Genomic DNA, 27422 nt, shown 5'->3' on the forward strand with positions numbered 1-27422 from the left:
GCAGGCGTCTTTGTCCACACTTGTCCCCACGAGGTGCTGGTGTAGAGGGAGTGAGGTTTTCACGAGCGCCTGCAGTGGCTTGAAGCGGGTCAGAGGTCCGGAGTCTGGGCCAGGAGTGTGCCCGGCAGGCTCCTCCACAGGGGTCTGGCCTGAGCTCCCAGGTGCTGGCAGGACCCCTGCACCCCACCCAGGCCTTCCTCCAGTTTGTGAGAAGAGCGTCCCAGCTGCACTGAGGGGCGCCGGAAGCGGGCCCTGCCTCGCTCAGCAGCAGTGCCCCCGGCTGCCCGTGGGGGAGCTGCTCCCGGGGCCCGGCTCCCGCCGGTGGCCAGCTCCTGAGTGCTCTCCGGTAGAGGCTGGAGCCCTGTGGACAGAAGCGCAGGGCCACGCCCTCGAGCGGGCCTCAGTTGTGCTGTGGGTGGGCCCACGGGGGACCTGCCCTGAGCAACACAAACAAGGTGCAGACACGGCAGCTTCCAGAGGCTCTGAAGCCTGTGCAGTGGGTTCCTGCCTTCGCTACAAAGCCCTTCAAGGTGCCCTCCCCCAGAAGGAACAGGCTCCACAGAGAGACGGGTGGTCCCAGGCTAGGTGGGAGATGCTCAAGGGGGGGCTCCTGGAGATGGCAGAGGTAGGGAGGCAGACTGGGACCAGAGCGACCATGAACCTGGGGGTGCCAGGCGGACAGGATGCTTTGTGCTCCTAACGGTGGGAAGGCATCAGCCCTGAGCCCAGATGAAAGCTGACACCAAGGCCCTGCGTCTCCTCCCAAAGTGAGGAAGCCCACCGAAGCCAGAGGCTGAGAAACAGCGCAGTTAGCTGAGGTCGATCCTTCACTCTAGGTGTGAAATTCTCCCAAAAAGTAGTTACAGCCCCCCCCCCCCCCAAAAAAAACCCCAAGGAAATGAGAGCTTTGAAGCGCTGGTGCTCCAAGAGCCGGGCCTGCCCCGCCCCTGGGAATGTCGGGGGTGTCCTTGCTTCTCTTCATCTGTGTGTATGAAGCTTGAGGCAGTGCACCCACCGCTGGAGGGCAGCGGGGGGGCCAGCACCACACACATCCCACCGGAGTCTGCCAGGACTTGTGTCCAGGGGTGAAGGGCGGGGCGGGGCAGCACAGGGAAGGACGGCTGAGGGGCAGCGAGGAGACATGGAACTGCAGGCCTCCACCATGGCTTTTATTTGCTGTTTGCTCATGGAGGTGACCTCAACTCTGGGCCACAGAGACCCTCATGACCTACTCTCGTGACGGTGGGGACCAGGCCTCAGAGTCTCTGCCTCCAGCACCATCCACGCGCCCTCCGGGTTAGAGGGTCAGATGGAAGATCCCGAGGAAGGGGATGTGCCCTTCCTCAGCCTCTTCAGGGTGTCCCTGGACAACTATCCTTCACACAGGCCGCCAGGGGGTCGTGGGGGACTGGCGGGGCCCAGGGAGCAGGCGGGCACCATGATGCCACTGCTCTGGCCAGGCCATCTGGGTGCCGAAGTGCGGGGCCGCGGAGACCCCAGGCTGACTGCACAGAGGGGCAGGGGCTCTGGCTTCACAGGGACTGGCAGGCCCAGGGGGAGCCCTGGAGCCAGGAGCACGCACTCAAGCACACACGACGAGCCCAGTGCCACCGTGCACACAGGAGGAAAGGGAAATGGGACCTTGAGGGCTGAGGCTGCTGGAAGGTTCATGGCGAGAATCACCAAGGACCGAGGGCCCAGGCGTCAGTGTGGGGCCGGCACCCCTTCTCTGTCGGCCTCCTCGGACCCCGAGGCATCATCAGGCCCGGGTGTGCGCCCATCCACGCTGCCGTCGGCCCTGCCCTGGTGGTCCCTGCTCTGCTGCTTCTGCCGCCGTGTCTCCTTGTACCTCAGGGTGATGTCCCTGCGGGTAGTGGGGGTGCGTCACCACAGGCCGGCCCGCTGTGGGGTCCCTGGATCCCGCCTCGCAGAGGAGCTCAGGGCCCGGGGCCGCGGCGCTCACCGCAGGAAGAAGCGCCAGACAGTCCAGGTGAGGGCGAGCACGGAGCCGAGAGTCCAGCACTGGGCGATGTAGAAGGGCAGGGACAGCGTTAGTGTGTGCGGGTCGTACTTCACCACGATCAGCAGCTCCGTGACCGTGATGGCCGCCACCAGCCAGGCCTGCTGGCCCAGCTTCTTGTGCAGCTTCCTGCGGAGGGAGGTGGGGCTGCGCGGAGGCCGAGGAAGGCCCCGCCCCGCCGCCCCCACCCACCACCCAGGCCCCGCCCCTGCCGCCCCAGCCCCGCCCCCACCCACCACCCAGGCCCCGCCCCTGCCGCCCCAGCCCCGCCCACACCCACCACCCAGGCCCCGCCCTCACCCACCACCCAGGCCCCGCCCCCGCCGCCCCGCGGCCCTTACGGGTCGTCCATGAAGTCATAGATCTCCCGCATGGCCACGCCGCCCACGTTGACGAAGAAGACGAGCCGCAGGAGGACCAGGTAGTGCTCGGGAGGCAGCCACAGCACGAACTTCAAGTAGAAGGTGTTCAGCTCTGCCAACAGAAACTGGGGGCAGAGGAGGGTGGCTGGGAGCCCGGGCTGGGGTGCGCGGGAAGCCCAGCCTCGCCGGCCTTACCACCAGGATGATGCCGCACACAGCCAGCCAGCGGCGCAGGCTGGAGGCCGGCTTCCACTCGAAGCGGACCCAGCTGTAGGGCGTGAACTGGAACACGATCCTCTTCATCTTGCCCCTGGAACCAGCGCCCATCAGCTAGGGCAGCGCGCTCGGGACATGCCCACCTCCCCAGCCCCCCAGGCCTTTTCCTGGACAGTTTCTTTACTTCTTCGAAGAGGGAGGCAGCCGGGGAGGATGACCCCAGAAGGGCTGGCAGGGAAGACAGGGAGCTTGGTGGCCAGGATGGGCTGATGTCCTGGTCGCCGTAAGAGCGATGCCCAGGGTCACATCCCAGGTGTTCACAGGAGGCAGCACCCTCGCCCACGGCCCCTCCCCACAGGGCCTCCAGCCCCCCAGGCCCCGCACCAGGGCCCAGGCCCGCCATATCAGCAGCTCTAGAGACGTACTTGTAGGTTGGAATGTTCCAGAGGCCCTGCCACTTGTATGTCTTCAGGGACAACCACTCGAGGGTCTTCATGCCACAGTAGATGCCCAGCCCATTGCAGACAAGCACGTCCATGATCCACTGGGGGTGGGAGCCAGGTGAGAGGTGGCGGCGCCATGGGCCCCCAGCACCGAAGGCCCTGTCGGAGGGGACCGGGAGCTGCCCTCCTCCCCCCATGGTGTGGCCGGTGGGGATGGAGGCACGGGCTTGTGGTGGGGGCGGGGGCACCTACATGGTCCCACCAGCACTCGCTGAAGTTGGGTAGCTGGTGCTCCAGGCTGTACTCCAGGAACTCGAACATCACACTCACGATCGTGCACATCCACCAGTCGCGGATCATCAGGGTCTGTGGCCGAGGCCAGGGCGTCAGCTCTCCGCGGTGGGACCCTCAGGGACAGCCCGCCCCTCCCCGCCCCACAGTCCTCAGGGACACACAGGTAGGGGGGCAGCTTCCACTCCAGCTGCCCCGATTCGAGACACTGAGGCAACTCTCAGGTGTGCCCCAACCTAGGGGTGTGAGCAGTTAGCTACGGGCTTATCCCACCCAGGGACCGGAGGCCTCCGTGGGTTGGTCTCCTTTGCTCTCTGCTGGCCACTGCAATGCCCAGGACACGAGGTCAGGTTGGGGCCCCAAGCCCAGTAGCCTGCCCGTCCAGCACTGTGGGTCCTGCTCACCTCATGGCTGGAAAACAGCCCAGAGCTCAGGGTGGGCCTGAAACCAGGAGACCTGTCCAACAAGGAGGTACCCACCTTCAAGTACCAGCCGATGAAGTGTGCAGGCACAAAGCCGTCCAGCTTGTCCTGTGGGGCAGATGCAGGCCTCGTGCTCGGTCCCCCAGTGCGCGCTGGGAGGGGACCCTGCCACCACCAGAGGGCACCCTCACACGTGAGCCGCTCAGCCCCGGGGCCCCCACCCCGTCCAGTCTGCAGAATGACTCAGGTTCCAGAAACACCCACGACTGGGGCAGCGCCCAAGAGCCTGTCCAATAATCCGCCAGCTTCACGCCCAGGACGTGGTACTGGCTTGCCGGAGGAGCCCCCATAGCGTGAGGCCCGCCAGGTGACCGCTCCCGGGCACTCACCCAGACGTTGTGGAAGGGGTCGGTCTTGTTGTCTGCATCGTAGATGAGGCAGTTTCCCCCGTAGTCCCTCTCTGGAAGTGGGACCCCCAACCTGGGGTCCACGTACTTCAGAAACTGGCGGCCGTCCTGGACGGTCTGCAAGGCCAGTGCCCGCGTCAGCAGGGCGGGTCTGCAGTGTCCAGACGGCGCCCACCAACCAGGAGGGGAAGCACCTGTCTCAGTGTGGCCCCACGTGGGGCGGGCAGAACGGGGGCGTCTCAGGTCCGAGGGTGTCCCCATGCCCCCATGGAGAGGCCCAGATGGCCAATCCCCCTCTCCTACCCTGGAGAGGCCCGGATCGCCGCTCCCTCCCCTGCCCCAGGCTGCTCAGGCCGGATCGCTGCTCCCCTCCTGCCCGTCTGCTCGGGCCGGGCCGCACACAGAGGGACGGCATCGCGGGGTGTGCTTCTTCACACAGCGCCTAGGCAGCCTCTCCTGACACGAAGGCGCCAGCATCAGCCAAACATGCCTCTAGACCCAGCACAGAGACTTTGGGTGTCACCCCCAGGAGGGGAGGACCCCCAGCAAGAGAGCCCTGTTCGTCCCTCTACCCCCTCTGGCCACCAGCTGGGGCCCGACACTTGTCATCAGGACCCCGAGTACCGGCCAAGGGACACACAGGGAGGAGGTTCCAGGTGGGGTGACGAGATGTGGTCTGTGGTGTGCGGACAGACGGCACCCAGACCTGCATCTTGTCACATGACCGAGGTGATGCCACGAACTGAAACGTCCCCACATGTGCTCTGGGAACGTGGGATCTGAGGCCCAGGAAGCAGGGCAGCACCTGTCAGCACTGCGTCCCAAGTCAGGATGGCCCCAGACCCTGGTGCCAGGTCAGCGGGACTCAGGGCCCTGGACACTCACGCCTCAGATGTGAGCAGTGCAAGTGTAACCAGTCTGTCTCAGGGCATCTGAGGAAGTCAGCTGCCGTCCCAGCCTCGGGCTCATCAACCAAACCCAGAGGCCAGACCAGGAGCCTCCACTCAAGGGAAGGCCGAGGAGGCCGACTGACTCCTGGACCCTCTGGGACAGGGCAGCAGCCGGGCAGAAATCTGCACACAAAGGCCAGGACCCACATGGCTCCATGCTGCTGACTGACAGGGCCCAGATCTAGGTTCCTAAGACCATTCCAAAGAAACCAGGCTCCCTGGAGAAATGCTTGACTCCAGGGCTGGGGCAAGGGGCCCCAAGATGGGCCTGGGTGCGGGTATCTTCTAGCACCAAAAGGAGGGAGGTGCTCAGAAACATGAAGCAAAACACCGAGATCCCACCAAGATCGGGCTTGTGAGCGCGCCCTGCAGCCAAAACTGAACAATTGGAGCAACAGAACAAATACCGACTTATAACCCGAGGATAACGCAGATGACCGCGAGGGGGCGCTGATGTCAGAACCGAGTTGGGGAGAAGACACGACCCCCGCAGGCTTCCCGCTGGGCTGTGGAGCTGCTCCTGCTCCGGAGAGGGGCCTCCCTCCTGAGGGCCGGGGCGGGGAACCTGACAGACACGCCTGCCAGGGATCTGGACCATCACCAGCGGTCAGGATGTGTGTCAAATCCTAAAAGGAACACCGGTCACGCCCCCTGCAACCCTGGGAGCAAAGCCAGGAAAACACACGCCAGGCCAACTACAGACAGTGTCTCTCATGAAGACAGTCGCAGAAATCCTCTGCAGAGTCCTGGGCAAACAAGTCCAGCAGCAAATACAGAGGGCCATGCCCCACGACCCAGCGGTTCATCCCAGTGCTGAGCTGGTTCAAAATAAACGAGTTAACACATCCTGTTAATAAAGGGGAAAACCCACATGATCATGTCATCTGATGCAAAAGAAAAGCATCAAACCAACAAAATTCAACAGCCTCTCATGATAAAAACACTCAACAAATTAGGAAGAATGGAAGTTCCTCCACTGATAAAGAGCATCTGATGAAGGCTCCCTACTGAGAAGTTGGGGGTGGGAAGGCTGGTGCTGGGCAGTGAGGCCAGAGATGGACAGACACTCAGCTTGGTGAGGAAGACGTGAACCCCCGTATTCCTGCAGAGACCCCCTCAGAAGCCCCCTGAACAGCAGCAGAGCTGTGAGAACGAATGAGTCAGGTGCAGCTGACAGCACATAGCAAACAGGCCGTGTTTCCAGATGCCAGGACCAGCAGAGCAGTGTGAAGCCAAGATAAGCCCACTGAGCACAGCATCAGGAAGAGAGATACTCAGGGCTGCACTCTGAAACCCACAAAGCACTGCTGGGAGAAGTCAAAGACCCGCGTACGGCAAGAGTCCCGTGCTGCAGAGAAGGATAAACTGAGAGAAGGTGTGGGTTTTACCTAACAATGACTAACTGTAACAGACGATTCACATTAGTGTAAGACGTTCATAACAGGAGAAACTTGGTGAAGGACTAATGGAACCTCTCCGCACCAACCTCACAATCCTGTAAATCTGCATTAAAATAAAGTTTCTTTTAAATAAATAAAGTATGGACCATTAATAAAAATCAACCAGAACAAAAACTGGTCTCCCCAAGACATACCGACGTCCACAAACACGTGCAGAGATGCTCAGTGTCACGAGCCATCAGGGACATGCAAGCAAACCACAGGAGATGCCACCCTTCACACCAAGAGCCGGGGGGACGCGGAGAAACGGGGAGCTGTGCGTGGCTGCGGGGCTGCAATGCGGGCCCGGCCGCAGTGGAGCGCAGTCCTGCGGCTCCTCTAGAGATTAACCACTTCCAGGCGGGTCCTCAGAGGAAGGGAAAGCAGGGCTGAACAGACACTCACACACCCGCATCCACAGCGGCGTTACACAGTCACCAGAAGTGTAGGCAACCCAAGCGCCCGCTCAGCATGAGTGAACACACAGGCGCGGCATCAACACCACGGGACGCTGCTCAGCCTTGAGAAGGAAGGAGAGCCTGACACAGGCTGCAGCACGGATGAACCTCGAGGACGCGAGGCTCAGAGAAGCGATCCAGTCACAGAAGGACGGACGCTGTCTGACTCCCCCCAGAGGACGAGAGGCTCAGAGAAGCGGTCCAGTCACAGAAGGACGGACGCTGTCTGACTCCCCCCAGAGGACGCCCCTGGAGGGGTCACATCCGGAGACACAAGGGTGGATGGGGGGCCAGGGGCTGGGGCCGTGGCAGAAGGGCAGTGAGTGTCCATTTGGGAAGATGAACAGGTTCTGGGGATGATGGTGGGGAAGGTAACACAGCCTGGTGAATGCTCTAGTGTCCCGAGCTGGAAATGGTTGAGATGGCAAATTTTATGTTACAGAATTTTTTTTTTTTACTATAATTAAAAAATTTTTTAATTAAATGCATTGCAATAAACCTCCCCAAAACTGTACCGAATTCTACATACACGTGTGTGTCTGTGCACGCACAAGTGAGTAAAACTGCTCTATGGACTGCATCAATATCAATTTCTTGGTTTGATACTGTCTTATATGTATTTATTTTAAATTGAAGCATAGTTGACTCTAATGGCCAAAAGTGAAGAGAAACTAAAGAGCCCCTTGGTGCCAGTGAGAGGAGAGTGAGAACACTGGCTTAGAACACAACACTCAGAAAACTAGGACCAGGCATCCAGTCCCATTGCGCACGCGTGCTCAGTCACTTACGTCCGACTCTTTTCAACCCTGTAGACTGCAGCCCTCCACGCTCCTCTGTCCACGGGATTCTCCAGGCAAGAATACTGGGGTAGATTGCCATGCCCTCCTCCAGGGGATCTTCCCGATCCAGGGCCCAAGCCCAAGGCCTCCTACGCCTTCTACATCCCAGGGGTATTCTTCACTGCTGAGCCACCGGAGGAGCCCCTCTGGTCCCGCCGCTTCATGGCAGATAGAAGGGGATAAAGTGGAAGAGCTGACGGACTACTTCCTGGGCTCCAAAACCACTGCAGATGGTGACTGCAGCCATGACATTAAGACGCTTGCTCCCTGGAAGCAAAGTGATGACAAACCTAGACAGCGCATTGAAAAGCTTCACTTTGCCGACAAAGGTCAGTCCAGTCAAAGCTGTGGTTCTTCTAGCGGTCACGTACGGATGTGAGAGCTGGACAATAAAAGAGACAGCAAGTCGAAGAACTGATGCCTTCGAACTTGGTGCTGGAGGAGACTCCTGAGAGTCCCTTGGACTGCAAGGAGATCAAACCAGTCAATCCTAAAGGAAATCAACCCTGAATATTCAGTGAAAGGACTGAGGCTGAAGCTGAAGTGCCAATACTTTGGCCACCTGATGTGAAGAGCTGACTCACTGGAAGAGACCCTGATGCTGGGAAAGACTGAAGGCAGGAGAAGGGAGTGGCAGAGAATGAGAAGGGTAGATAGCATCACCGACTCAGGGGACACAAATTCACTCTGGAAGACAGTGAAGGACAGAGGAGCCTGTCTTCTGCAGCCCGTGAGGTCACAGAGAGTCAGACACAGCACACTGCCTGAACAGTGGCTGACTCACAGTACTGTGTTAACCTCAGGCACACACGCCATCTTTATTTAGGCAAAATATCGAGGACCTGGGTAAAGAACAGAGAACCTACCTGTGTAATTTTTTCACAACTTCCTGTGAATCTAATTATTCCAAAACAAAATGTAAAAAGAAACTCAACATGAATGAACAATCTTGGTGTAAAATATAAAACTGTGGAGGTCTTAACAGGAAACACAGGAGAAAATCTTAATCAACTGGTCTTGGACAAAGAAGTCTTTCACGTGACATCAAAAGCACAAAAAGAGAAGACGCCAGGCCCACCACTGTTAAAAGAACAAGGCCCAGCTGCAGCCTCGGGGGAGGAACATGCAGGCTGCCGGCAGAGGGCCCTGCGCAGGGACAGCGTCAAAGTCCCAACACTACAGTAACCAACCACCCGGGTTCTCAAAATGGCAAAAATAAAACTTCACCAAAGAGGATGTTTGCTTCCTGGGTCATAAATGCAGGAGAAGTTGGTAAACATCACGAGCCATTCTAGAAATGCAGTGAAACCCATGAAAAGACACTAGCTAAAATAAAAGATTCTGATGACGGCCAAAGCTGTGAGGGCCCCGGCTATCAGGCCGACCTGCCACGACACAGGAGCCCTCCCGGGGTCAGGTCACGACAGAGCCTGTGCCGAGGCTCTGAGCTGCTCCTCTCACACCCGTCCCACGCCAGCCCACACTGCTGGAGGGACAGACAGACGGCGGTGCCTCCACCAGAAACACCTTCCACAGCAGGGGAGCACCCAGGTGAGCTTCAGGGCCGCAAGGGCCACACAGCTCCACTCCCAAGGTGTCTGAGACAAACGGCAGGGGAGGAGGGGACAGACCGTGGCTGCAGGGGGGCTGCGGGGGCCGGGCTCCCCGCTGACTCTGGCGTGTACACACACACAGACACAGATACACGCAGCATCACGACTCCCGCCCTGCACACCTTCCCTCAAGGCAAACTTTCCCACGTGATGATAACTCACACAGCCCTCGCTGACGGTTCTGAGACCAAATATTGAAGTCACACTTCAGACATCAGACAGATGTCAGCGGCAACAAATCCTGATCCGAGATTTCCTAAGGAGATGAGTTTCCAACCTCCTCCCACTGACCACCTTGCCGAACACGTGCCAGAAGGGACAAATGCACGCACAGCCACGGTTGTCCACAGACCGGAAGCGAGGCCACGGCGACTGGCCCGGCCACCGGTGACAAGTCAGCGCCTCCTCTGCCACCTCACACCCACCTGAACCCCACATTCATGCAACCAAGAAAAACCTCTTACCTGGAAGAGTATAAAGATGAGAAACAGCTCGTAGACCACACTAACGCAGAGCCAAAATCTCCAGTAAGCTGCAGAGACAGAGAACACAGAGGGTGGGGCGCTCGCCCCGAGGCTCCGCAGACCCCACGCGGCTCCCTGACGCCCGACACGCGTGGGCCTTGCTCCAGGCCCTTCCCGGGGTCCTAGCAGAGACTCTGGAAGTGAGCTCTAACCCGGGGTGAGCATGCGGTTCTCTCCGGAGCTCTCCCTTCCTCTTCCTCCATTCCTGTCCCTAATCGTCCGTGTCTTTTTGTCTCACTGCCGCAGCAGAGACGGCCCACGAACCACGGGACACGAGCAGCGACAGCCAAGGCCCTTGTCCTGTGTCCACTGGGGACACTCCTAACCCTCATCACTAAGTAGGTCTGCAGGGTTTTGGTAGAGACTTTTTGTCAAGTTTAAGAAAATCTCTTAATCCCAGTGTGCTATCAAATTGGTTCTATCATGAACGAATATGAAAACCCACTCTTCTGCCTTCATGGGAATTCGTTTTTCACCTTCAGTGTTAGTGTGATGAGTGACGCTAACACATTTTCTAACGTTAACTGGTCCCGAATTCCTGGGATGACAGCTTGTTTTAGGAACTGTCCTGAGTTCGTCAGCACGCTTGTCCAATGGCGACACTTGGCATGCACACTGTGTACTTTAAAGTCGCTGAGAGTCCACCTGAAGTGTTCTCACCGTAAAAACAGCTGAGGTTACACGAGGTGGCAGAGGTGCTGACTGTACTGCAGTAACCATTCTGCAATATGTGCATGAAGTCATCACTCAGAACCCTTAAACTCACGTCACGTATCGATTATATCCCGACAAAGCTGGGAGAAGCAGCCCTTGTGTTAGCTGGTTCTCCCCCTCACCACCCGCCTTCCACTCTCTCAAGCTCAACCTTCCCTGGCAGATGAGACGGTGGCAAGGGGAAGGTCTAGAGCTGCCCCAAGAACCTCCCTAACCCTGTTCAATGAGGCCTAAGGCACCTGCTCTCCCCATGCTTCTGTCTATGCAGAGAAGAAGCCCACCCCCAGGCTATTTTTAAAAGCTAATTAAAAAATAAGCTGTGCACACACACTTGCCCACGGTAATTCCACAGCTATTCCAGGTCATCCGTGACCACGGCACATGCGCTCCCACCCCGAGCTTCGCTGCGACCCGGGCCAGGCCGTGCGGCAGGCGAGCCGGGCATGTGCGGGCCTGCTCTGCAGAAGCGGGCGGGGGTGTGCGGTGCTCGTCCCCTGGGTTTGAGTCCCTTGGCAGCCGCCTGGGCACAGCTGTGCACACACTGGGCCCGGGGGTGGCCCGGCACCCTTGGAGCCTGTCCTGCATCTGTTTGCCAGGAGACCTGTGAGAACCCATGCTCGCACAGGCAGAAAACCCAAGCTAGTGAATTCCTGGGAAAGTCGGCTATGTACTGGGAAGGAAACAGCTCAGGTGACAAACGTTCTTCAAGCCCGTGAAGATGGGGACGCCTGGAAAAGTCTCCCTGGCTCAAGGCTGCAGCAGCAGCTCCAGGGCTGTGGTGGGAGATGCAGGGGGACACAGCCGTGGTGCCCAGCCGCTGCCTGTGAAGGCGGCTCTGTCCCTGCTCGTCCACACCCACATGGGTCAGAAAGGCCCCCAACCCCCCTGCCAATTGACTGCGGAGCCCACCAGGAGTCCAGGCCTACGCACCCCCACCCCCGGTCCCCAGAGGCCCTTGTCCATCCCCCGGCCGGGGTCTCCACACGCCCCCCAGCCCCGCCCCACGCTCCCTGAACCACCCAGAGGCTCCTGAAGCTGGGTCCCTGAGTCCGTCTGCCCTGCTCCCCAAACGAGCACTTGTATTTTCTTCCTAAACATCAACACTGGCCCCCTCAACCGCACTGGCAATCTGCCTACCTACTCCAGCTTTCAGAGAGAGACGCGAGTGAAAATAAAGACCATGAAAGGAAGGGGGCCTTTGTAACGGGCCAGACCCAATTCCAGTTTCCAAATAAATCAGCTCCCCAGTCCGGTGGGCCTGGAGCCTCGTGTCTGCTCCCCCAGGAGCGACTTGAGCCGGGCCCAGGAGGGCGGGGGAGTGGAGACCTCGAAACACCTCCTCATGCTGTCCTCCCGGCCTGTAGATGCAACCTGATTTCAGGATTTGAGTACCAGGTGAACAAGACGTCCGGCAGGTGCCCCCGTGGGAACCTACCGAGGCTGGCAGAGAAACAGGCTCACACGCAGAAACTAAAGAAGGGCCAGGCCACAGTCGGAACACAGACTCAGACACCACAGAGAGGAGGCCGGCCGGGGCCCCTCTGGCCCGGAGCCGCAGCCGGGCTCAGAGCACGCGACGCGTCCTGCTGGGCAACCCGGGCGCGACCCGGGCGGGCCCCGCCTGTCCCGCCGGTGACTCACCCAGCCCCCGCGCCCACGTGGCCTCGCTGCCCTAGCGCTTGCGTTCTCCCTTCCAAGCCCGTGTGACAAGCACGGAACACACCTGGTTTCTCACTGATTCTGGTTTCTGACACTTGAGCTCACTCCTCCACGACTCTGGTTAGGAGTCCACACCCTTCCTGGGCAGCAGTGGACAGGCCCAAACCAGTGGAGAAGGTCCTGCGGCCCGAGCTGGGGAGGCCAGGACCATCACACCGCCCCACGCCCCGGGCAGGGACCACGCAGGCTTCAGCCACACCAACATCTCAGGGGGCCGAGCGGCTGGTGAGCCCCCAGCTCAGAGCCTCCGGGCACGTGAGCCCCCAAGCCCTCCCTTCCGGAGAGAAGCTGGGCAACAGCCAACACAGACCCTTAATCTGCCGCTTCCACAGGTAATCGGGTGGGGACACCCATGCGCACACGTGGAAACTTACCACAGCCTAGCCTACCGCCGTGGAACTGGAAACCCCAAGCACACTGTTATTCCAGGACGGGATCCGTGCACGTGGCACGTTCAGATGAGGACTGCAGCCACCAAACACCCAGTTCTCAAGCGCTCACCAGGACGCGCTCGTGAGGCCTGCGTGAGCACTGAGGACGCAAGGCGCGAGCGCAGCCGCTGCTGCCATGCTTGCAGCTGCGTGTGCGTGCACACACACACACACACACACACACACACACACACACACACACACACACTACAACGTATCGGTGCTTATATTCACGAGCGGCTTCTATTTTCATTTAAAAGGATGACCCTGGGATGGAGGCGGGATGGTGGAGACAGGAGCGCCGGCTGCGGAGGGTGTCCAGTGACCCCCTGCCGTGAAGAGCAGGGGGCCCTGCAGCGGAACGCAGAGCACCTGCGAGAGGCCGCCAAGTGCCCTGCACGGTCCCAGGGCCCCTCCGCCCCCAGGAAGACTTCCCTGACTAGCACCGTGTGGGCAGGAGCGGGACAGGAGGGCCCAGAGCGGGGGAGTCGGGGGAGAAGAGGGGCTTCCCGGCGCCTGCGATGGGGAGGCGCACAGGACACTCACGCAGCAGCACAGACACACGCGACCCTCAGAACAGCACCGCCACTCGGCACACACGGAGAAAGGAACGGCAAGTTACCTGGATGAGGTCTGGAAAATGGCCCGTCTTTAGCTTGTGTGACTCCAAAACATAAGAAAACCAAAATACTGGCCACAATACCTCTGCAAATAAAGAACAAACAGCCCTCAGTGTGCGGAAGCGTGAAGCTGTGGGTCGGCTCCTCCTAGGCAGGAGGTGGGAGGGAGCCTGGGGCACCCACGGTGGGGACCGCCCTGACCCCCGGTGGGGCAGAGCTGAGGCTCAGCCGTGGTGAAGCTGGTGGCTGAGCACCGCCGCCCTGGCCTGCACGGCCCCCAGAGGCACCACCACCCCGGAGAAGGCCCTGGCCCCGGGCTGGCTTCTGTGCACCATCAAGGGCTAAGGCGGCTGCGCGGTAAACACACACACCACAAACAAACAAACACCCCTCCAGGCCCACACGTGACGGTCCAGGGTTCATAAGGCCCTAGAAGGAAAGAGGCTGTCAGGGTCCCAGGGCTTCCCGCTCTAACAGGCAGGCCCCTTGGTGGCTCTCTCACCCCAGGGCTGCGTGTCCAGTCCGAGCAGGAGCCCCAGGAGACAGCGAAAGGCACGCGTTCCAGGCCGTGGTGACCCCACGTGGCCCAGGAGCAGGCCTGAGGACCCCGAGCCCGGGCCCCAGCCCTGGCGGTCAGTGCAGACTGGGCGCGGAAGCACACTTCCCGCTTCCGGGCCCAGCGAAAGGACTGAGACGCCCTCCCACCCGGCGAGACTACCTGGGAGAACCTGTCCACCAGAAGCACTTTTAGAGGAAAGCAAATACATCACGCTTTAAAATAATCTTTTAACTTCAGAACAGAAAACTTACAAAGACAATACAGAATCTCCCGCATCCATCACTTTGGGACCTGTCACAACCGGTGAACCGACACTGACACATAACTAGAGTCCACAGCACTCCTTCTTCCAGATCTCCTCAGTTTTTAAGCTAGCGTCCTTTTCCTGCTCCAGGCCCCAGGCCCCACACGACAGCCGTCTCCTCAGGCTCTGGCAGCCCCTGTTTGGATGCCTGCACAGTGTTGAGGAAGACTGGGCAGGTGCTTTGTGGGTGCCCCTGAATGAAGGCTGTCGTTGCTCACGACTAGATCAGGGCTACAGGATTTTTGGAACTGAGACTACAGATGTTAAGAAGACCATCTTTCCATCGTATCAAGGGTACACGCCATGGACACAAGCCGGACCACCGGTGCCAACCGGGATCCCCGCAGGGTGCCTGGCAAGTGTCCCCCTCGCCCTCGGGAGGGAGGCCCCTGCATGGGGGTGGGGAGCAGCTCCACAGCCTGACAGGAACACTTCTGTCTTCTCCTGACTCATTGCTGACATCAGCAGGGACTCGAGGGTATCTACATTGTATTCGGGTTATAATTCAGCACTTGATTGTTTTCTTTGCTCACACTCTTCCAGCTTCGGCTGCTGGGAGCTTTCATTCAGCTCCTGTATCTCTTTGACATACCCTATCTTTGTGGGGTTTTGTATTTTTTTTTTTTTTTTTTTTTAGCATTCCCTTCTTTCTGGTGCTGGAAGATACCCCAGGTTGTTCTTGCGGGCTCCCTGTCCCAGCCCTGGAATCAGCCATTTCTCCAGAGCCTGGCTCCTTTATTGGGGAACGAATGGTCTTGGGAACCAAGACCTGGGTGCCCATGTGCTCCTTCCCTCTGGACCCTCTTGGCCAACAGAACAACAAGACGTGTGTGCCAACCCTGCACACACGCACACTGCAGATTCGCCTGTGTGCAACCCGGCTCCAATTACACTGCGCCCGAGTCCTCACTGATGCCCAGCAGCACCTCTTATCCACGGGTCGCTCTCCCCTCGGTCGCCTGTGACCTGCCCCCAGCGCTGAGACCCTCGGCCCCCACCCGCCGCCTGTGTGGTCCCAGGGCTTGGGGCAGCAGGGAGCCTGCTGCTGACCCGCGCCCGTGGGAACCAGCGTCGCCCCAGGGCACAGTGCTCTGTGCGCGGCCCGGGCCTTCACGCCTACAGACCCCACTCACGGCTACAAGGCAACTTACGGGGCTTTGGTTGGGACCTCGCTGAATCCACAGGCCCAGAAGAAATGACACCTCACCAATACTGAGATCCTATCAGCAAACACGGACTATCGGTCCCGATTCAGATCTTTGATTTCAGTCATCAAAATTTTGCAGTTTTTCTTACGTGGATCCTGTACACTTTTTTTTCCATTTACACCTGAGCGTTTCATTTTCTCCGGTGACTTCGGTCAGCGCCTGCCCCCGGCCCCTCCCTGAGGCGCTGCGCTCACGCTGAGGCAGGGGCTCCTCCTTTCACAGCGGCATTCCCGCCTGGGGTCCTCCGCCTGCTAAACAGTCTTTACAAGTTGCACACTTAGCTTGGCGTTGTTCAGTCCTGTATTTACCATTACAGCATCAAGACAGCTTCAAGGCTCCCCAAATGCCCCCACTCCACCTCTTCACACTGCCCTGCCCCTGGAAAGCACTCGTCCCTCTGCCCTCACAGCGCCGCCTCGTCCAGATGTCACAGCACTGGGCACACGTGGCATACAGCCTTCCCAGATGCGCTTCTTTCACTCCACAACAGGCATTTAAGCTTCACCTCTGTCTCCATGGCTTGGCAGCTCATTTCTTTTTACTGCTTAATAATATTCCACTGTATGAACGAATGCAGTCCACTGTTCACCCATTCAGCCACTAAGGACATTTTGGTGGCTTCCAAGTTTGGTGCTTCCGAACAAAGCTGCTGTGACGGTCCCCGTGCAGGTTGTGTGTGGCCATGAGTATTCAGCTCCTCTGGAAACACCAAGGTGCAGCTCCCGCTCCTACCGGCGACGGACGCGCTCCTGCCTGCTGGGGCCGGTGGGGCGCGTGTGGCGGCACTCTCTGCGGGCACACGGGGCTGCGTGTCCTTCCCGGGCTTACGTCCTTGCTGGTGTCCATCCAGATCTCCCGCCAGGTTCGTCTGCGCTGCTGGAGTCCCCGTGCAGAGCTCTGGAGCTCTCTGCACAGAGAAGACAAACACGGCGTCAGGCGCGTGTCTGGCGAATGTCCCCCACCAGCCTGAGGCTTGTCTTCTTGCTGTCTCAGCAGCGTGTTCTGTAGAGTAGAAGTTTTTAATTTTAATCAAGTCCAACTTACCAGTTTTTTCTTCCACAGAGCATGCTTTTGGCATTCTATTTAAAGAGCCATCAGGACTCCCCTGGAGATCTAGTGGTTAAGACACCTGCTTCCCTGCAGGGGGCGCCAGATAGACCCCTGGGAACCATGATCCCACGTGCTGTGTGGCGCAGACAAAAAAGCCATCAAACCCATCACCAGATTTTCTCCTGTGTTTTTTTCAATAAATTTTAGTTTCCAATTTCCATTTACGTCTATAATCCATTTTGAATTAATTATTGTGAAAAGTATATAGGATCTGGTTACTCCAGGGCCACTTGTCATCACGCTCCTTACTCTGCTGACTTGCCTTTCTCTTCTGTCAAGGACGAGGGGGCCGTGTGGCTCTGGGTTCTGCTTTAGCTTCCTCCAGCACCACTGTGCTGACCACTGCACCGTGTGCAGCCAGCCCTGCAGCTGGGCAGCCTCCCCCTCTGGCTCCGTTCCTCCTAAGTGCTGTGGGCACATTGTATTTCCTTCTGTTACAAATAGGCAACATACATTGATACTGTACATGTATTGATGAGTCTACACATTTACAAGTGCATAAGTCCATCCTAAAGAAAATCAGTCCTGGGTGTTCTTTGGAAAGACTGAAGCTCCAATACTTTGGCCACCTGATGTGAAGAGCTGACTTATTTGAAAAGACCCTGATGTTGGGAAAGGCTGAAGGCAGGAGAAGAAGCGGACGACAGAGAATGAGATGGCTGGATGGCATCACTGATTCAATGGACACGGGTTTGAGTGGAGTCCGGGAGTTGGTGATGGACAGGGAGGCCTGGCGTGCTGCAGTTCATGGGGTCGCAAAGAGTCAGATACGACTGAGCGACTGAGCTGAACTGATGTGCACATGTACGTAAACATCCCAAATGTCACCAACAGATAATGAGCCAAGGGACTGGGGCGTGTCCACACGGTGGACCATCCCTTGGAAACGGACCAGAATGACCGCTGACAGACATGGCAACACGGGCGTCATGAAACCATCATGCTGAGCAGGAGGGGCCAGACACGAGGGCACGTGCCGGCCGAGACTGTACGACAGGCCAGAAGGGCCTGTGGGCTTCGGTGCAGACGGCCCCCGGCCTCGGGGAGCCCGCGTGCACCCACCTGGTGGTGGCGTGTGCTGACCCGGCTGGCTCGGATGGCACGCCCATAAATATTAGATGGCACGCCCATAAAGCTGCTGGAGGAGGGGAGTCTGCTCCCCTGAAGCGACAGAACATGCTAGATCCAGAAAAAGAGGCGAACTTCAAAGTTCAGGGAAAGCAAACCAATTTCCTAAATTTTTAACATAGATATTAATAAAAAATAACCATAACCTTTGGGAAGCAAACATCAAAAGCTCCGACATAATAAAAAATAAAAATACGTGGGCTCCAGCAGCCTCCAGACACAGAGGGCCGCGCCACAGCCCAGGCTGTGAGGTGCTGACTCGGGGAGAGACAGAGGGCTGCGTCACAGCCCAGGCTGCTGTGAGGTGCTGACTCGGGGAGCAGGTGAGCCCCCTCTGGGGGTGTGAGGGGTCCTGTACACTCACCAGTCCCTGGGAAAAGCTGCAGAACCTCGATCAGGTGCAGGCGTGGGGCCTGCAGGCTTCCAGGACGGGCTCCAGGCACCATGGCAGCCCCAAGGGCCTGGAGGGAACTCTCCTGCCCTGAAGTGGTTGAGAGGGCACAGCAGTGCCCGGGGCCCCAAACTCCTACCCACCTGCCCTCCCCAGCCCCGCCTCTGCTGAGATCACATGGGGGACTCGGCAGATACCCAGGTGGCCCTGTTGGCGGCATCTGTGCCCTCGCTCGGACACGGACAGCTCGGGAGAAAGGCCGGCACAGGATGAAGAGCGGGGGAAGTGCCCACAGGGGTCCCAGGGTGGCCAACAAGCCCCCTTGACACTGGGGGCTGGGGTGGGGGTCCCTGGCAGCAAGGCTTTGTGACTACCCAGCAAGCGTCTGGTGGGACCCAGCCCTGCCCCCGGGATGGTGTTCCAAGACACTCTGTATGGGTGGGGGCGGGGAGAGTGGCTCTCCCCTGGGACCTCTCTAGCCCGGTGACATCAGGACTGCTCGACTCTGGCCCAACCTCACAGCCACATGGGACACCTCTTCAGTCTGACCAAGTTCTGCCTTCCGGGCTCCCTGCATGGCTGCGCCCAGCAGACGGTGCAAACCCTCCCCTCAGGGCCAGCACACAAATTCACAGCAAAGGCCAAGTTCCAGTCAGAAGCCCCCTCGAGGCGAGAGCAGGGCCCTGGCCAAACGGCCTCGAAGCCTCCCAGATCCTCAGGGCTCCCTGAGGTGGGGGGACAGCCCCCCGGGGCCCACCCGGGGTCCAAGAGCAGCGCAGCTGCCTCCTCGGCGCCGGGCCCCACTCCCCGTGTGCCGGCCTGCGGTGTGACCACGGAGGGCCGGGGAGGACTGGGCACTCAGAGGGGCTAGATTTGGGGGCTGACACGCAGAGCTTGGAACGAAGAGGAAGACCCAACAAAGCCAATGGGGAGACTGCAGGGAGGCGGGGGGACCCCACAGAGTGTGGACCCAGGAGTCCGGGCAGGAGGCCTGCACCTCATGGGGGAGGGCGAGACGCGCCTCACGTGTCCTGGACCCTGGCGTCCATGTCTCAGTCCAGCCGGAGGGCAAGACCCCAAGGGTGAAGGAATACAAGCCCAGTCTACCCGCCGATGATGACCAACAGTCTCCTGGCACCTGTAGGCTCTGGGCGGTGCCCTCCACCTCTCCTCCTGCCTGGCCTCCTCCAGCTGCCCTACCAGAGCAGGTGGGGCCTGGGCCCCAGGACTGGACAGCAATGGGGGCTTCGTGGGACCAGAGGGGAGAGGTGAGTCCGTCCAGTGTAGAAAATACACAGAAACGAGTTTTAAAACCAGCTAATCTTCCCCACGCACTTCTGAGACTGGCCCCAGAATCTATCGGATTCAGGCAAAGAACACAATCCTGCCAACTAGTTTCTTTCTGGAGATAAGAGAAGATGGGCCACACTCCTCACACGGGGCCAAAACTTTCTAACAGACTCTTATCAGCCCAGTGCAGAGCACGGCGCCAACTGAGGGAGCCACTCCTGGCCTTCCAGAAAGCCCAGACACTCAAACTCAAAGTTACCGTGATTCACAGTGAGAAATGAGGATTTGGCCTTCCTCTGCGTCTAGCCAGAACTCCTAAAACCCCCGGAGTTCCCTAATTGCTGAGGGCCACAAAGCTGTCCCTGGTTATGTTTCGAATCCCACCTCCAAATGGGACCATCCACAGGTCCCCCAGCCCTCTGGGGGCGGGGGAGCTGACTGCCAGTGGCCTGCCTCAGTCAATCGGTCGCGCTGTGTGAGGAGCTCAGGGGCTGGGTGAGTGACCCCCCAAGGGCCTCCGGGACGCGTAGGCGCTCAGCACCCCTGCCCCACCACCCACCCCGCATGTCTCCCCATCTGGTTGTTGCTTAGTCTTCTTATGGTGAACTTTTTATAATAAATAAGCAAAATGTTCCTTGATTTCCGTGAGTCACTCTAGCACACTAATTGAACCCATGGAGGGAGCATCAGGTGACAACCGCATTTGCCACTGGGGGCTAAGAGGGCGGGTGCAGCCTGGAGGGGCTGAACCTGGGGCCACGTGGCCTGGCGCTGCCCAGGGCGACAGCATCGGAACTGAGCTGACCTGCCAGACACTCAGGTGAGGCCTGGGTTGCCAAGGGTTGGATGGGTGGGGAAGTCGCCCCATTGAAGCTGACCCGAACCCCTGAGCCCTCCCTGGAGCCAGGTCTATGGTGCCAGGGCTGGGCCAGGCAGAAGAAGGGCTGAAAGTGCCACAAGGCCCCAGGGCCCCAGGAGTGCAGACCCTCGCCCGCTGCCAGGCTGGGCGGGTACCTCTTGGTGTTGTAGGCCGTGTCCCTCGGCGTCTCTTCCAGCAGAGTCACATAGCCCAGCACGCAGGTGAGGATGAAGAGCACGGTCAGGGTGTGGGCCCGCCTGCAACACAAACACAGCCCGCGTCAGTGCACGGACAGCACGCGGTGACCACGTGAGTGGCACACCCCGAAGGAGCGCACTCCGTCTTTGACCTGCAGCTCAAAACCCACTGACCGCTGGCTGCTGGTCTCGTGACGCTCGGGCGGTCCTCTGCCTGCGTGTCGGCTGGGCGGGCGGGCGGCGGGGAGCGGGGGCAGCTCTTGTTCAGAGGGACTGGGCCACAGGTCACACAGCTCAAGTCACAGGACAGATCACGCTGAGAGACCAACCTTGCAGTTTATGCCATGACCACACGTGAGAGCCCCGCGAGGGTGACGAAGAGAGGCCCCAGGACCCAGACTGAGGGCGTGGGGCACAAGCACTGCCGCCCACCCGGAGACCGGGCCGGGGATGGCTGCCCGGACGGGCTGGGAAGTGGCCCCTCCCGCTACCGGGCCACCCAGCTGAGGCTGCAGCGTCCCGCGCGGAAGGAAGGAGGTGGCTCTCGGCAGCCAGCAGGCCTGCCTGACCGGAAACACGGCCAGGGCCACCGCGCTGTGTCGAGCGCCACACGCCTGCCGGAGCCCCTGCCTGCTAACAGCTGTCTGTAAAGGAGGCAGGGACCCAGCTCCTAGACCGAAAAGAGCAGTGTGTCCTTGGAGAGACACCTCCAGCCTTGAGCAGCGTCCTGACGACCAGGCAGACAACACGCGGGAAGCCCCGAGCCCAGGACTGGCCCCCGAGTGTCAGTTCCCTGCCTGCCGTCAGAACTCCGTGAAACAGAAGAAACCAGAGTCGGTCACGAGCTTGGAGAAAACACTCACGACACTCACGCCTGACAGAGGCCTCTGTACCCAGAACACACGAAGAGCTCTTACAACTCAACAGTAAGGACAAACAGTCTCCTGCAAACGCAAACAAGACTCGACACACACCTCACAGAAAAAGGCGCGTAACTGGCCGGCAGCACGCGGGAGGCGCAGCTTCGCCGGCGAGGCTGCGTGCGGACCCGCGGGAGCCCCCACCCCGGCCTCCGGCGGCCCCCCGCGTCCCCGACCCGGGCAGCTCGCTTTTCTCCCATCTTCACTCAACAGCAGCCCACAGCTGCCACAAAAGACGCCATGAGGAGTCGAACTGGAACTGCAGAGTTTGGGTTAGTACAGGAAGAACTGATACGTGACGAACGCTACATGCGAGTCCCCCCACCCAAAGACAGACTCTCTCCCTCTCTTCAGTTGGTATTTTATGCTCTTTATCATGCAAACAGAAACAGCTGGGTGCGGTAAGTCAGCTCCAAGTGAAGAAGGCAGACACTGCATTCATTCTTTTACCACGTTTCACAACACTGGCATTTAAAACTGTCAAAAGTGAACAAACTCCTACTTTAACTGTTTTAATAAAATTCAATAGTAACATATTCACGAGTGAGTTTGAGGCCGCGAGGGAGCTCCAGGACCTCAGCCTGCCAGCTGAATTCCACGCAAGTCTCAGGCCCGAGACCGGCGCGGGCGACACCGCAAGGCGCTGCTGCAGGCCGCCACTCCTGAGGCTCCCTGGAGGTGGTGACCCAGAAACTCAACTTCTGCTGGACACCAGCCTACATACAGAAGGACGCGGCGAGCTCAGCTGCCTCTCCTGGGTCGAGGACACAGCCCACCCTTTCCACCCGATTTGCACAGGAGAAGCAGAGTCACTGAGACCCCACCAGGGCTGAGCTGACAATGACGAGGCGTGGGACTCTACCTCACCTCGGCCCTGAAGATGCTCAGAGCTGAGCCGCATTGCCAGGGTCACTCAGGTCGGTGACAGGGGCCTGGGGTCTGAGCCCTGCCCAGGACGGCTCCAGCACACCAACACCAAACCCTTGTCGTGAGGTGAGGAGACCCAGTGTGAGTGCACCCAAGTGACACAGACAACACGTTGGCTAGAATATACCATGTGCCAACAAACCTCAATCCTGCCTTCCTGCGCTCTCGCTCTTGGAGCAACACAAACAGAGGGCTGGATATGGGGAAAGATGAGGTGGGCAGGGGCAGGGCGCAGAATCAGGGAAGGCCTCACAGCAGGCCTGGAGATGCAGGTCCAGGCCTGCAAGACAAGAGCTGAGGGCCAGCACAGGGCAGGCCAGCAGTGGGGCCCACATGGCTGGAGGAAGGGGTCCCGCCCTGTGAGGACCAGACTGGCAGGGGTAGAGAGCAGAGGGGGCTTGGGTGGAGCCACAGGAGGCCTGCTCAAGCCCGGGGCGTCTGTAGCCTGCACTCCGAGGGAGGCAGACACCCCTGTGCTCCAGAACGCCCAGCTGCCTGCCCTGAGAGGCTGGGGCCATGCTTACCCTAGTGAGCATTTTCAAAGGAAAAAAGCAAAAAACAGGAATAAGTCAGAAATCAAGGTGTTAGAACAAGCCCCAAAGGCCCCTGCACTACAGACTCCTGGCCAGGCTCCTTTTCAGCTCAAACACCAAGTCTAAGCTCAGATTTCTCCTCAAAAACCACAGAGCCCAGAAGTGGGACAAAATTCGTAAAGCAGTGAAAGAAATGTTGAAGCAGCATCCCCAACCCTGAGGAGTGAAGGTGGATGGAGGAAGAAGGCGGGAATCCAGCAGCAGGCCTGCCGCGCAAGAACCACCAAGGGAAGTTCTCTCGACAGAAGGGAAGAGACATTTGAGGGAAACCCGGGGGCCAGGAAGGAAGACACTCCAGGCACTGTCCTCATGAACGCTGACCGGGGCCACCAGGGCCCAAGTCGGAAGGCCAGATGAATCAAAGCGGACTCGATGTGGCCAAGTGCAGATGCCGGCGCTCACTGTGAACAGAGACGCTGCGACAATGACACGCTGGGGCTCAGGACACAGGAAGACTCCATGCCCTCCAGACGCCAGAGCTCCCAGAACATCGCCGGGCTGCCTTGTTGAGAGGTGACGCGGGGATCTGGGCACAGGGATCGCTCGGCCGTGAATCCTGTGACTTGGCCGCTGGGCCAGCGTGAGGGCATGAGGACAGTGGGCTCCCGGCCACGGCCAGTGGAGATTGCCCAGACGTCAGCCCCTCTCTAGAGAGGACCAACCCACTATGCCGCATGGGCAGGGAGGCAGTCTGCCAAGCCAATTAGAGGAGATACGAATGTGTGGCTGTGAGAGTGAGTGCAGAGCGACGGCTTGGCCACGTAAGGCCAAGACCAGACGGCCAGTCCCGGGCCTGCGAGAGGCACCTAGGGCCACTGACCAGCGTGACCAAAAAGGCATCAGCTGGCAACTCATGCTGCCCAGATGTGGGCGAAGCTGGCAAACCCCAACCCACAAGGACTGAGGAAGGCGTTTCCCAGAACTTGGGGCATCTAAGATCTGCTCTGCAAATTCTCATACCTACTTTTAAAGCATATTGCTAAAAAAAATAAATAAATAAAGCATATTGCTAACAGCGGAGCCCCGAGAATCAATTTAGGGCACTCACCCAAGGCTCAGTGTTGTAAGACGTGAGCATACAACGAGCGTTTCCCAAACGTCACAACCACCCATCTCTTCCCTGACTGGAAGCGTGGTGACCCAGTGTCGATTCACTTATCTTCCACCTACAGGTGGTAACGTTTAGAGGCAGCTGTCAGCACTGGGTCTCCAAGAGGGACTGGAACAACGCTTAGGCATTTTGAGCTGCTGTATCTTTGCACACTTTCCCAGAGTCTGTGGTGCTGACGTTTCCCTGAGGCGCTCCCCACCAAAGGCAGCACGACTGCACAAGAGGGGTCGGCGCCGCGCAGACCCTGCCGGCCTCTGCCCCTTCCGGCCGGAAGCAGCCCAGACCAGGACACCAAGGCTCAATCTGAACTCCAGACTCTGTCGCTGATGATAAGTTGACCCCCAAGAAGCCCAACCTTCTTTGAAAACGAAAACTGTTAGAACAAAGTTTTGAACATGGAAGAGTTATTTTGAGTAACTGTGGAACATGTAGTCATTTCCACAAATATATACCTTTTAGTCTTTAATTTTTTGGTAACACTCATTAGTAAAATTCCATAAAACAAACAATTAGAAAGAAAGAGTTTTTAAAATCCCAGCACAGCAAGGCAATGATGGGAGACTCAGAAAGTGGCTGGGCCCTACAAATACAAGTGAGTCATTCTCGCCAGGTGAGCATCTGGTTACCTGCCTTACGGAAACATGAAGCTTCTTCCCCTACACAGGTGAGGGCAAACCCGGGATGCAACAAAAACCACATACGCCGGCACCCCAACACCTGTGGTGGAGAGGCTGGGGCCCCCGCCCTGGAGGCAGGTCCCCGGAGCCGGCAGCCCTGGGGCACGCCCTCCTCAGAGCCCTCCAGGCTCCATCAGACCTCCCCACAGGACGGCCAACTACGGCAGGCCTTTCTGCATCCCCACGGGCAGGGACCCATGGGCTGGCAGTCTGTGCTTCTAAAGATACCTGCACTCACTCTTCTCACTCTCTGCCTTCTGAGATCAGTGCAGTGCTCAGCACCCCCCAGCACAGGAAGCCTGCTTGTGCCAGAACCTAAGCTTCTCGTTTCGCTCTCCGTTGTATGCCCTAAAGCAGCAAGTGGCAGCCCCCAAGACAAGCACTAAATGAACGGGAAAGAAGCAAAGCAAGCCGGGCCACCACTCCAGGACTGCAGTCTCCCTTCAGTGGCCAGCAGCTCGGGTGTGGGAGGACTGTGCCCTCTGTCCTGCAGGACAGCCAATGGCCTGGTCCACGCACAGAAATGTCCAGCAGGGTCCCACAGTACTCAAGTCACTAGCTCCGGGGCCGCACCCTCACTGAGGAGGGCACCCCATCCTTTCCCCCTCCTTCTGGCTTCAGGCCGCTGGCGCACAGCAGCTTCCCAAAGCAGGGCCGGTCGTCCCGTCACCCACCCCTCTCCCACCCCTGCCCGAAGCAGCTGCCTGCACAAGAGGAGATAACACCGACCTCATCAGAGGGCTGCTTCCCCCACCACACCCTCTCCTTGCGGCCTCTTCTGGGTCAGATACGACACTTGTGGCCGCACGTGCACCTCCTCTGAGGCTTCCCAGACTTGCTGAAGAAGCTGCTTCAGTGCAGCATCCCTGCGGACTGCGGCCCAAAGCCACCGCTGTCCCCAGGGCCCATGGCGGGACTCAACTTCAGCTGGACCTGAACTGAGTAGCAAAGGGCAGCCACAGCCCTCCTCTCAAGCACATTTTCCAGGATACAGGGTTTGTGCCTCTAACAAGGAACGGAAAAGCAGCTCAGACAAGCAAAGGATAGCCCAAGGTCACTGGGTCATCAGGTGCATGAGCCATGTCTGGGACCTGTTGACCCAAGGCTGGTTTCCTGGATCCTCAAACGCAGAAGCGCCCAACTCGGCCCATGAACTCTTCCACCTCTGTTCCTGGCTGCCCCTCCCTCCGTGACCCCCCCGTGAAGGCAGACCAGAGGACGGCCTGAGCCTGAGCCGAGGCGTGGCCAGGTCAGAGCTGTACAGGGGTCAAAGGACTGGCCTGGCACGGGGCCACTCAGGAGAGGGAGCGCCTTCCCTCCACACTCGTCCGCTGGGCTCCTGGCGTGGAGTGCGGCGCGGATACTGCCCCACTCGCCGGGGGAGCAGGGTATCATTTCACAGGGCATCCGCACCGTCAGAGAAAGGGGCCGGACGCAGGGCAGCGGGGGACTGCGGGCAGGGAGGTCAGGAAAAGCCGCTCTGAGGAGACTTCGGAGCCAAACCCTCCCGGGAGAAGGGACAGGGGTCAGAGGTGGGGGCTGGACACCGGGCAGGCCGTGTCCGGGGGGCGGCGGCGAGAAGCCGGCCCCGGGGTCCCGGGGCACACTCCACCCGCGCGGCGTGGCCACGCCCCTCGCGACCCGGCCGGCACCCGGCGAGCCGCCGTCCCTCACCAGAAGAAGGTGTTGGTGCCGTCGTCGTAGACCTCGGACTCGGTGCTGCGGCGGCCCGCGGCCGGCCCGCTCGCTCGGCCCGCGGCCGCGCCGTCCGGCGGCTCCTCCAGCGAGGCCTTGCCCCCCGGCACCGGGGACCCCGGCCGCGGCCCCTCGGCGCCCCGGCGCTCGCCCCTTCGCATGACGCCCGGGCCCTAGCCGCTCCGCCCCGCGCCTTGACCCCACGCACCCGAGTCAGCGCGAGACCGCGCGAAGAGCGCCGGGAAGGGGTCGCGGCGCCCGCTCCGCAGGGTCTCTGGAGAGCAGAGGCTGGGGGCGGCAAGGAAAGGGCGGGCGGTGTATTGTGGGACTTGTAGTCTGAGCGGCTGGGCGCGGGGTATCCTGGGACTCGTAGTCTCCGATGTCATGCGTTCGGAACAGTGCTTGCTGGGAGGGATGCCACCTGGTCGCTAGGTAACAAGCGTTGCGTGAGTTGCGGGAGGAGCGACGTCTCTCTAATCGGGGCGGGGCGCCCAGGCTGCCCCAGATCCTCCTCCTAGGCTGTCTGCCCCGAGCCACGCCCCAGACTCTCCTCCCCAGGCGGCCTGTCCCCAGGCGTGTTCTCCCAGTCTTCACTGGGATCTCCAGACTGTAGCCTCTTGGTGGCCAAAGAGTAGTTCTTAAGAGAGGAGTAGACATGGTGATCTTGGTTGACTCAGATTATTAATATAGACAGAGCACTCTGCAAAAATATTCAGTGAACCCCATTTGAAAAAGTCTGGCAACTCCTGAAAGGGTGAGACAGAGTTGCCATGTGACCCAGCAATTCCGTTCCTAGGTACATATTCAATAGAAATGAAAACGTGCAGAACTGTACGTGGATATTGTCACCTTTAATGATAAATTAGCCAGTTATTTCACCAGCAAAGGCAGACTTATTTAGGAATAGCAGTGAGCAGTGGTGGAGCACAGGCAAATCCAGAGATCAAAGTGGGGAACTTGCTACTCTAGGGAAAAGAGGGAGCTG

At 59.3% G+C, this 27422-nt stretch overlaps 1 protein-coding gene across 5 annotated transcripts; it reads right to left on the bottom strand.

Annotated features, from left to right (window-relative positions):
- Positions 1 to 1148: 1148 nt before the first annotated feature.
- Positions 1149 to 26778, bottom strand: PTDSS2 (phosphatidylserine synthase 2). 5 transcript variants are annotated; one of them, XM_070782569.1, is made up of 12 exons: positions 26417 to 26627; positions 20473 to 20574; positions 13471 to 13553; positions 9925 to 9992; positions 4144 to 4278; positions 3812 to 3862; positions 3294 to 3407; positions 3024 to 3142; positions 2578 to 2692; positions 2362 to 2507; positions 1964 to 2022; positions 1149 to 1864 (listed from the first exon to the last, which is right to left on the bottom strand). In XM_070782569.1, the coding sequence occupies exons 1-12, from the start codon at positions 26596 to 26598 to the stop codon at positions 1851 to 1853; spliced, it is 1188 nt and encodes a 395-aa protein (XP_070638670.1). In that variant the 5' UTR covers positions 26599 to 26627; the 3' UTR covers positions 1149 to 1850. The 5 variants fall into 5 exon arrangements, with proteins under 5 accessions (XP_070638670.1, XP_070638669.1, XP_070638672.1 ...); XM_070782568.1 differs by having other exon boundaries at positions 1964 to 2149; positions 26417 to 26624; XM_070782571.1 differs by lacking the exons at positions 9925 to 9992; positions 13471 to 13553; positions 26417 to 26627 and adding an exon at positions 26646 to 26778 and having other exon boundaries at positions 1964 to 2149.
- Between the last annotated feature and the right edge of the window lie 644 nt (positions 26779 to 27422).

This window comes from Bos indicus, chromosome 29 (genome assembly GCF_029378745.1).
Source record: "Bos indicus isolate NIAB-ARS_2022 breed Sahiwal x Tharparkar chromosome 29, NIAB-ARS_B.indTharparkar_mat_pri_1.0, whole genome shotgun sequence".
NCBI classification, from domain to species: Eukaryota; Metazoa; Chordata; class Mammalia; order Artiodactyla; family Bovidae; genus Bos; species Bos indicus.